This window comes from Gossypium hirsutum, chromosome D08, assembly GCF_007990345.1.
Source record: "Gossypium hirsutum isolate 1008001.06 chromosome D08, Gossypium_hirsutum_v2.1, whole genome shotgun sequence".
Lineage (NCBI taxonomy): Eukaryota > Viridiplantae > Streptophyta > Magnoliopsida > Malvales > Malvaceae > Gossypium > Gossypium hirsutum.
Genome location: NC_053444.1, coordinates 58,635,931 through 58,647,623, shown reverse-complemented (window position 1 = coordinate 58,647,623; position 11,693 = coordinate 58,635,931). Strand labels below are relative to the sequence as shown.

Genomic DNA, 11,693 nt, shown 5'->3' with positions numbered 1-11,693 from the left:
CTTAATGAGGATATTTACATGTAACAACCAGAGGGTTTTACAGTCTCAGAAAAATAGAACTATGTTTGCTTGTTGAAAAAGTCTCTTTATGGTTTGAAACAGTCACCAAGACAGTGGTACAAGAGGTTTGATTCCTTTATGACTTCTCATTATTTCAAAAGAAGTAGCTTTGACGGTTGTGTTTACTTTAAGAAAAACAGTGATAGTTTTTTTTATGTATCTACTCCTTTATGTTGATGACATGTTAATAGCAGAGAAAGATAAATGAGAGATAAGAAAGGTCAAAGCCCAACTAAGTAAAAAATTTGAGATGAAAGATTTGGGACCAGCAAAGAAGATACTTGGTATGGAGATTCTCAGAGATAGAAAAGGAAGTAAATTGTACCTAAGTCAAAAGGGGTACATTGACAAAAGTTCTTTGCAGATTCAATATGCAGAATGCTAAGCCTGTTAGTACTCCTTTAGCAGCCCATTTCAGGCTTCCATCAGCTTTGTCTCCACAATCAGATGATGAGATTGAGTATATGTCACATGTTTCATACTCTAGTGCAGTGGGATCTCTCATGTATGCTATGGTTTGTTCACGTCCAGATTTATCATATGCAATTAGTGTAGTTAGCAGATACATGGCGAATCCCGGTAAAGAATATTAGAAAGCAGTTCAGTGGATTTTAAGATACTTACGAGGTGCTACTGATGTTTGCTTATAGTTTAGAAGAACCAGAGATGGAGTTATTGGGTATATTGATGCTGATTTTGCTGGAGACCTTGATAGAAGATCTCTCACAGGTTATGTCTTTACAATCGGGGGTTGTGTAATCAGTTGGAAAGTCACTTTGCAAACCACAGTTGCTTTGTCTACCACTGAAGCTGATTAAACGATGATTACTTTGTCTACCACAGTTGCTTTGTAGAGAAGCTATTTGGTTGAAAGGACTCTTTAGTAAACTCAATGAAGACCTTCAAATCAATACAGTATTTTGTGACAGTCAAAGTGCCATCTTCCTTACAAAAGATCAAATGTTTAATGAGAGAACAAAACACATTGATGTTCGGTATCATTTTGTTCGTGATATTATTGCTTGTGGTGATATTGTTGTGAGCAAAATTAGTACTCATGAAAATCCTACAGATATGATGACTAAGTCACTTCCTATAACCAAGTTTGACCATTGCTTAGACTTGGTTGGTGTTCATTGTTGAAGTTAAACCCATAAGGGTTTTTATGGAAGAGGTGGAGAACTTGTTTGTTGAGAGTTCGCGATGAAGAACTTGTTCATTAAGAATTTGTGTCAAGGTGGAGATTGTTAGAATTAAGTGACCCGAATCCTTAAAATACAAATGGTAAAATAAAATAAAAGTAAAATCCCTATAGAATTATACTTCTTTTATTTTATTTTAGAATAAGATTTTTAAACCTTATTAAACTCCATCTATTTGATATTGATTAGAATAAGGTGTTTCAATCTTACTACACTACTATTAGAATATGGTTTTACAAGCCTATAAATAGACATAGTTTACTCCTCTTGTAATTAATTCGAATTCGACAAAGTGAATTACCTTCTCCTCTGCCCGTGATTTTTTTTCCCGAAAGGGTTTCCACGTAAAATCTATGTGTTCTTTATTTTTTTCTCTTTTTCTTTGCGATAAATTGACATTATCGGTGTTCTATTTTTTACACAAAAAACATCCATGACAAAGAGCTTAGTTATTATTATCTAAATTTGATAGAATAATTTAAAGGAAAAAAGCAATTAATTAAGAATTCAAAATCAATAAAAATAATATTTTATTTATTAATAAAAGATGCTATGTGTATAACTTATTTTGAGTAACGGTTAGGACTCTTGTCTAACACGTAGATAATACGATACGAGTTCAAATACTATCATCCCCTCCTCTTTCCTCAATATTATAATAATATTAAAATAATCCTAAAATCTAATATTCTCATATGTTATACTAGCTCTCATTCCAAATTTTCACCTTTTAATTCGATTTTCAACACATTAGACAATTATTGTACTTACATAGAAATGATGAATTAAGTGTCAAAATTAATTAAAATAAATTATAAAAATATGGTAATTAAGCGCACCATCAATTGCAACAACTATTTTGAAGATGATTTATTATTATATTATTTTCATTTAATTCTTTGATTGGCATGTTTCGTTTTAACATCTTTTATGTTGTTGGCTAATTTACAATGAGTTGAATAATTTAGTAATTAAAATAGGATTAAATTTTTATTTAAGAATAATATAAGAATTTAATTGGACCGGTTAAGTTTTTATTTTTATTAGATCATTTAAGCCTTTCAAGTCAACCTAGTATTATTTTCTAATGTACCCGTATCTTAGAGTTTTTTAGAATTTTTATTGTTTGTTTGATGATTCTTCACTAATTGAGCTTAAAGCTTTAACATTACCCTTGTTTGCTTTAGATGCTCGGTGCTTATTGGATTAATTCCATTAATTCGAATCTAAGTATTATTCGAGGTTTTTTTTAGCTAACAGTATTATTGGGTTGGATAGACGCATTATGGTGGATGAATTGGTACAAGAGGATAAAACACTCTTCTTTCATTTTCATGTAAGCTATTGTGAACATTTTCAAAAATGAAAAATTCAAAACAAATGAAATTATCTATTTGCTAAGAAAAAATAGTTAAATAAATAAAAGGTAATTATTCAATTAAAAAACTTCATGATGTCAAATATCTTTTTTAATTATTATTTTATTATATCTTAAAAATTAATTGTATCAATCCAAATCCTCGCGTATGTTTAGGATAATTATTCATAAATAAATAGTAGTTTATTTATTCAATATGAATCCACAAGGAAACAAGGAGTTACCAATGCGAACAGACAATTAATTAGACCTTCAAAACCATGAAAAACACCAAAAAGAGAAAGAATTTGCAACAGTGATCAGGGACATTGGAAGCCAGATGGAACTTTCCTTGAGCAGACATTGAGAAGTAAGCTGAGGGAAACTGGGACATTGAGGTTGATGCCCAAAACGTTGGCTTTGATTGCTGTGCAAAGGCAAACAGCAGCTTCAAGATCAGCAAGGCCTTGGAGAAGGGAGCAACATGGCTGCACTGGGGGTGAACCAATAGTGACATTGACTAAACGAAGCACATTTGCACATACACCTAATTTAAGGGCATCTCTAGGGCATTTGCCTTTTGCAGAAGGAGATGGGAACGGTGTGGGCTTTGGTCTTGGTTTTGGGGAAGGGCAAGAATCACAAGCACTGACAAGAGAAAAGAAGAGAATGTTGAGTGCAAAAAAGAGGGCAAGTGATGCTGATCTTTTCGAAGCCATCTCTCTCAAACCCTAGGAGCTTCTTGCCTAATGTAGAAATGAAAGAGTTGTATAGCTTGAGGATGGAAAATTTGGAGCGAAGAGAGGGGATTTTATAGTGTTTGAAAAGGGAAACTTAGTTGTTTTATAACGTAAGATTAATTATTAAAGTTGTTCCATAAATCCATTTAACATTTGCGATTTGAGCTGGCCAAGACAGAAGAATTTCATGAATAACTTCGGACGTTTGTGATTGTGAGGTGGAGATTAGCATGTTGCCATGCTACCACTGCTCTGCTCTGCTCCTAGCATCAAATTATATGATTTGCACAGTAGTTCATAAGTGACACCAAAACATTAGCAAATGTTTGCATCCCAACCTCTAATTATGGAAGAAAATGGACCTTCAAGTCAATTAATTTATCTATACTAGAAATTTTATCACATGTGCATGGGTGTAAAAATTATATATTTAAGATATAGGAGTGTATTTAAAAATAACATACAATAAATAATAAAATGTATGGTTTAAAACTAATTAATAATGACAAATACAATATGTACGATATTAAAATAAAAATTAGATTAAAATATATAAATGTTTTATGATAAAGCATTTGTTGAGTGGTGAAGTTAAAGTTTATCAACCAAAGGCATTGGTTCAAATCTCACCATATGTAAATTATTTTGGGTTCTTTTAAAATATAAAAAGGACTAAAACACCCTAGAATAGTAGAAATTATTTTAAATAAAGAAGAGTATTTTTGTAATTTTTCTAATCGAATTGGCACTCGGTTGACTCCTATCAATTCTGTTAAGGTTTTAAACATTAATAATATAAGTACAAATATATAATTTATAGAGATAATAAAGTATGCATAATAAAATTAAATTTATAAAATATTTTATGATAAAACATTGATTAAATGGTAAATTAAAATTTTATTGACTTATGGTTCAAATCCTACCATATGCAAATTATTTATTGTTCTTAAAAAATAAAAAGACTAAAATAACTAGAATAATATAATTTATTTTAAATACGAAAAGGCATTTTCAAAATCTCCCTAATTAAATTGATGTCTAATTAACTCGTGATACTAACTTAATCAGAAATTTAAATAATAGTATAAATTGTCTATCTAACTAATTCTTTGGACAAATAATACAAAATTTAAAGTTCAAAATAGATAGTAAATAGTGTAACTAGGAATGATAGCAGATCAAATGTTTGCTTCTTTTTTTAAATTACTCAAATTCGTGAATTGTTTAAAATTTAAAATTTGAAAATTATTTATAAATTATGTGAGTATTATCGTCGAAATTTAATATCACTATTTGTCGGGTATTCAAAACTGAAAAAAATTTGAATTTAACATTTTCAATCATATATTGGATATCAGAATTTGTAAGAATATGACCTTAATAATATAACTCACTTAGATGTGGCAGATTTCTTTGAGAATCATTAGAAAAGTTGATGTTATTTTCATATTTTTAAATTATTTTAAGTATGTTTTATTTTCTTGCATAAAGAATAATTTATATATTTAATAAATATTTACAATATTTATCATATTATATTTTGTTTATTTTTATGAAGAATATAAATATTCAACAAAATTCCGTTGGACCCAAAATCAATGGAGACATGTGTCTTGTAGATAGTGCTACAACACATACGATACTCAAAGATAAAAAAATATTTTTCTCATTTGGCAATAAGTGATGCCCATGTTAATACAATATCGGATAGTTCAAAACTTATTGAATGCTCTGGAAGAGCTATTATATTATTACCTAAATGTACAAAATTTGTTATTGATGATGCTTTATATTCCACTAATTCTCAAAGAAATTTATTAAATTTTAAAGATATTTGTCTTAATGGATATCGTATTGAGACTATGAATGAGAAAAATATTGAATATCTATATATTACAAATGCTGAATGTGGAAAGAAATATGTTTTGGAAAGGCTACTTGCTTTTTCTTCAGGTTTATATTATACACATATTAGTGCAATTGAGATATGTGTTACTACAAACCAGAAGTTTGTAGCACCACATACTTTTACTATTTGGCATGACCGATTAGGCCATCCCGGATCTATTATGATGCGAATAATCATCGAGAATTCAATTGGACACCCATTAAAGAACCAGAAGATTCTTGAATTTAAGGATTTATCTTGTGTTGCTTGCTCTCAAGGAAAATTGATTATTAGACCATCACCAGCTAAAGTTGGGATTGAATCTCCCGTATTCCTGGACCATATTCAATGTGATATATATGGGTCCATTCATCCACCATGTGGACCATTCAGCTATTTTATGGTATTGATAGATGCATCTAGTAGGTGATCACATGTGTATATTATCGACTCACAACCTGGCGTTTACGAGACTACTTGCTCAAATAATTCGATTAAGAGCATAATTTCTAGATTATGCAATCAAAACTATTCGTCTTGATAATGCTGGTGAGTTTACATCCCAAGTTTTTAATGATTATTGTATGTCAATTGGGATAAAAGTTGAACATCCTGTAGCTCATGTTCACACACAAAACGGTTTAGCTGAACGTTTATCAAACGACTCCAACTAATACCTCGACCATTGCTTGTGAGAACAAAACTCCTTGTTACAGCTTGGGGATGTGCTATTTTGCATACAGCAAAAATTGTGCGCTTTAGGCCAACAAGTTATAATAACTACTCCACATTACAATTGGCTTTTGGTCAGGAGCCAAATATTTCCCATCTTACAATTTTTGGATGTGCAGTATATGTTCCAATTGCTCCACCACAACGCACAAAAATGGGTCCCCAAAGGAGGTTGGGGATATATGTTGGTTATGAATCTCCTTCTATAATTAAGTATGTTGAACCATTAACTAGATATTTATTTACTGCACAATTTATTAATTGGCATTTAGATGAAACAAAATTCTCAACATTAAGGGAGAGAAAATACAACTGGTAAAAGAAATTATATGGAATGGATCATCATTATCTCAATTAGATCCTCGCACAAGTCAATATGAATAAGAAGTTCAAAGGATCATACATTTGCAAAACATTGCCAATCAACTACCAGATTCATTTACTAACCTAAAGAGAATTACAAAATCTCACATACCAACTGAAAATGCTCCAATACGAATTGATATCCCAATAGGGAAAACTGTTAGTGCAAAAGAAAGTAATCCACGCCTAAAACATGAAAGGCCAATCGGTTCCAAAGATAAAAATCCTCGTAAAAGGAAATGAGAAAATATTCAAAATGGTCATATTGTGGAGGAAAGTGCTCAAGAAGAGGCCAAAGATATAACTAATAAAGAAAAACCCCAAAAGAGGTTCAGATACCCAAAAATGGTGATAACAAAGAGATCTCAATAAGTTATGCTACTTCAGGAAAAAGATGGAACAGAAAAAATATAGTTGTCGACAACAATTTTTCTTATAATGTTGCTATTGAAATACCAAGAGAAAATGAGGATCCTAAGCCTAAATCTATTAAGGAATGTAAAAATAGAAAAGATTGACCAAAATAGAAAGACGCAATTCAAGCAGAATTAAATTCACTATCTAAACGTGAGATTTTTGGACCTATAGTCCAAACACCTAAATATGTAAAGTCGGTAGAAAATAAATGGATATTTGTACGAAAACGAAATGAGAAAAATGAAGTCGTAATATATAAAGCACGACTTGTAGCACAAGGATTTTCACAAAGGCCTGACATTGATTATGAAGAGACATATTCTCATATGGTGGATGCAATCACGTTTAGATACCTTATTAGTTTGGCAGTATGTGAAAAACTTGGCTTACATCTAATGAATGTTGTTACAGCCTATTTGTATGGTACACTTGAGAGTGAAATTTATATGAAAATCCCAAAAGGATTTAAAATCCTTGAAGGATATAGAGTTTCTCGAGAAAATTTCTCAATCAGATTAAAAAAAATTTATATGGATTAAAACAATCTGGACATATGTGGTACAATCGTCTTAGTGAATATTTGTTAAATGAAGGTTATAAAAACGATCCAATCTGCCCATGTGTTTTTATAAAAAGGTCTAGACCAGACTTTATGATAATTTCTATTTATGTTGATGATCTAAATATTATTAAAACTTCTGAAGAGTTTCAAAATGCAGTAAATTATTTAAAGAAAGAACTTGAGATGAAAGATTCTGGAAAAACAAAGTTTTCTCTTGGCCTACAGATCTAGCATTTAAAAGATAGAATTCATATCCATCAGTCAACTTATATGAAAAAGATCTTAAAGAAATTTTACATGGATAAAACACATCCATTGAGTATCCCGATGGTTGTAAGATCGTTAGATGTGAATAAAGATCAATTTCGTCCTTACGAGAATGATGAAGAGTTTCTTGGTCCTGAAGTACCAAATCTAAGTGTCATAGAGGCATTGATTTATCTTGTAAACAACATGAAGAGTTTCTAACACGTAGATATTGGAATGTAATTAAACATGTATTTAGATATCTCAGAGGGACCATTGATATGGGTTTATTTTATTCAAATTATTCAAAATCTCTATTAGTTGGTTATGTTGATGCTGATGCTGGATATTTATCGGATCCACATAAAGGTCGATCTCAAACAGGATATTTATTTACATGTAGAGGTACTGCCATATCATGATGTTCAACAAAGTAGACATTAGCTGCTGCCTTTTCAAATCATGTTGAAATAATTGCAATGCATGAGGCAAGCTGAGAGCAAGTTTGGTTAAGGTTATTAATCTAACATATCCAAAAGATATGTAATTTGTCTTTACAGGAAAAGATGTCAACTTTCTTATACGAAAATAATGCAGCATGTATATCTCAATTGAAGGGTGGTTACATCAAAGGTGACAGAACGAAACATATTTCACCAAATTTATTATTCACTCGTGATCTTGAGAAGAAAGGTGCCTTCTAGTGATAATTTAGCAAATCTTTTTATCAAGGCATTGCCAACTTCAACATTTGAAAAAATACTACACAAGATTGGAATGCGACAACTGAAAGATGTAATGTGATATTGCCATTAGGGGGAGTCAAAAACACGTTGCACTCTTTTCCTTTGACCAATGTTTTGCCTATGAGGTTTTCCTGGTAAAGGTTTTAACGAGACAACTTGTAATAAGTGATGGTCACTAAACTAACTATAAATACGATAAAGGCAAGCGTACCTATCGAACAATAGTATAACTATAGTGAGTAGGGAATATCGTATCCACGAGGAATAAAAGTACTGTAAATTACCATTTTTCTATTATTTAGTCGACAATTTAGAGATATGTATTTTAATATAAATTTACTAAACTAATTTAACTATAAATGTAATAGAGAATGAATCAAGGAAATAATCGATTATTAACTAATGAGATAGACAATACCCAGGAAAGAATCCACCTAGACTTCACCTTTTATTAAGAATATGAATTAAATGATTTATTCACTTGTGTTTTGATTCGTAGAAATCCCTAAATTATGTTAATATCTCTTTCGGGAGTAAGAACAACTAATTCTAGGTTGATTAATTGAAATCTCTTTCTAATTAAAACCCTTATTGTTGCATTAACTCGATCTATGGATTCCCCTATTAGATTTGACTCTAATCCGGTAGATTTATGTCGTCCTATTTCTAGAATTGTATGCAGCTCCACTTTATTACGCTAGATCTACTCTTAAACAGGGACTTTTGCTCACTGAATTAAGCACATTAAATATGAATTAATATCCCGAAAATACTAAAATAAGAAATAAATATAAATAATTGAGAACAAGAATCAAGTATTTATCATGTAAAAACAAAGATTAAATAAAAAGATTCATCATAGGTTTCATCCTCCCAAGGTATCTAAGGAATTAGTTCATAATGTTGAATGAAAACATCTTAAAGTCAGAATAACGACTAGATATAAGAAACTTAGTAAGACTTCGAAAGAAATTAAAGGGAGATCTTCGATCTTGATGGAGATCCACTTCTGAGTTGACTTTGATGGTGTTCTTTGAGTGTTTTGTTCGATCTTCTCAGATTAACCCCTTATTTCTTCTTCTAAAGGGTATTTATAGATTTTATAATGCTTAGAAAGCCTAAAAATTAGGTTTTCTGCATATTTGAGAAGCAAGGTGTGAAATCGACATGAGCTATCACATGGGCGTGTGGCCAGCCAATGTTGTAACACCCCAAACACAACCTAGATACTATTTGCAAATCCAGGAGTGTTACGAAGAAAGGTTTTGAAACTGATAATACTTCGATAAAACGTCCAATTTATAAAACGTATTCATTTATATATTTATTACTGAAACCGTTACATTTTATCCTTGAAGGTTAACCAAATCATTTCACAGTGGAAGTTTGAAAAACCGTTAAAATTAAAACCATGCTCGTGTTTTCATTAATAACATTTGTTCACGTGAAATCGATATTTTGTCGAATTTTCGCAGTTTAGAGCAAACCCAAAATTTGAACCAAACAGTCCAAAAAGACTGGAGAGTACAAAAAATACAAAACTCTCACGAAAGCCGAAAATTTAAGTAAAAACCATGAAATAATAAATGGAAACAGTTTCCCATCGAGTGGTCACCACTGAGCCACCATCGCACTGACCCGCCTATGTTTGTTGATTACCTGAATAGAATAGACAAACAGATGTGAGTTTACGTGAACTCAGTGTCTAACCTATCAGAGATAAACATGTAACATATACAAAGTTTCATATATAGTCAGATACAGATCCGGACCTAAGTCCATCACTGAAACAAATATCAGAATCAGATATACAGAACAGATAAACAGAATCCTACTTGAATCCTCTACACACCATCTCCGTCCATCCCATCACACTATGTGGGGTTAAGAACACCTACCCATCCCTACACACCATATAGTATCGATGCGATAAATATCAAATAATATGCAGACAAGCTGCCATAATATAGGCGAATAGTCGCCAAACAGATCATTTCCTCCACATATGCAATTCCCACCATAAACACAAATACAGAATATAGATGTAGAAATATTAGAACTAACATGTTTAACATGCTTGTATACATATAGATACATACTTAAACAGTACAGTCAGACATACATACCAATATCCTATTCAGATCAGTCTATCAGAATATCAAATCAAATGAAATAGGGTTTGGTTAGCCCTTACCGACCCTACAGAAGGACAACAGTCGATCGGAACGACCCGAGTGACCCTAGGGAAATTTTTAGAATTCTATACCCACATGCTCGTGTGACCCACACACCCAGATTGGCCTTGCCCTTATGGCCCACATGGCTTGGCCCAAACCCACATACTCGTGTGTCCCACACGCCCAACCTGGTCTAGCTCGTGTGGCATATATGGCCATAATCACATCATTATACGGTTGTGTCTTGCACACAGGCACACTCACACCGTCACACGATTGTGTCTTGCGCAGGGCCACGTCTTCATCAGTCACACGACCATGTCTCACAAACGTCCAGCCATACGCCTGTGTGGCATTGACAACTCTAATTTTTGACTTTCGTTGAACTCTAATTTCTTGTGTTTAGGGTACACACCTGGTTCGTATTGCTACGAAAACAATCCCGAGACTCCTGAAACCTAAGAAACAACATTCCAATAAGAAGTTTAGTAGCCAATTCAAGAATTTCCCAACTAAATCAAATAATGAGCAAACACTTAACGCCGACTAATACGACCATGCATACAATCAGACCGTTAGAGTGAAAATCGTTGCTTCACCGCCTTTACCTATACAACAGATTGTAGGAAAGCAACCAAGACGAAACGTCAAACTTACCAAAATGGATGGAAACCACCTAGATCAAATCGAACGTTTGAAACAACCAATTGGTGAACGGAGTTGAGAAAAGAACAGAAAATAGGAAAACCGCAGAGAAGAGAAAGAAAAGAAAATAGCTAACGTCAGAAACAGAAGAAATTTGGAAAGAGAGAGAAAAATAATAAATATTAAAAATAAAATATTAAAAAAGTAGATATGACAATAAATCCCCAAATTTTCTCCCACTCCCTACTAACCCACTAGCTCTCAACCACCTCAGAATTTAGGTTCCTACAAACCTTTATCAGATAATCAAAGCAAACATATCATCTATGCTCCCACAGGAAATCGAACACGAGACCTTAGAGCAAGCTAACCTCTTACCACTTGAACCAGCAAGCTCATTCTAATATGAGTTTACAAACGATAATATATAAGCCCACACAATAGGGATAAGGCTTGGATAAAAAATAACAAAATTTCCAACTATGAGACTTGAACCCAAGACCTCATACACACACCCAGAACACTTAACCACTGAAGCAGATACATATTTATATC

General features: G+C 32.2%; 1 protein-coding gene across 1 annotated transcript; it reads right to left on the bottom strand.

Moving 5' to 3' along the window:
• Nucleotides 1–2,900: 2,900 nt before the first annotated feature.
• Nucleotides 2,901–3,377, bottom strand: LOC107929370 (14 kDa proline-rich protein DC2.15). The gene has a single exon (XM_016860770.2). The coding sequence runs from the start codon at nucleotides 3,336–3,338 to the stop codon at nucleotides 2,940–2,942; it is 399 nt and encodes a 132-aa protein (XP_016716259.1). The 5' UTR covers nucleotides 3,339–3,377; the 3' UTR covers nucleotides 2,901–2,939.
• Between the last annotated feature and the right edge of the window lie 8,316 nt (nucleotides 3,378–11,693).

Excerpts from the sequence above, each read along its gene's own strand:
- LOC107929370 (XM_016860770.2), bottom strand. The coding sequence starts at position 3,338 with ATGGCTTCGAAAAGATCAGCATCACTTGCCCTCTTTTTTGCACTCAAC.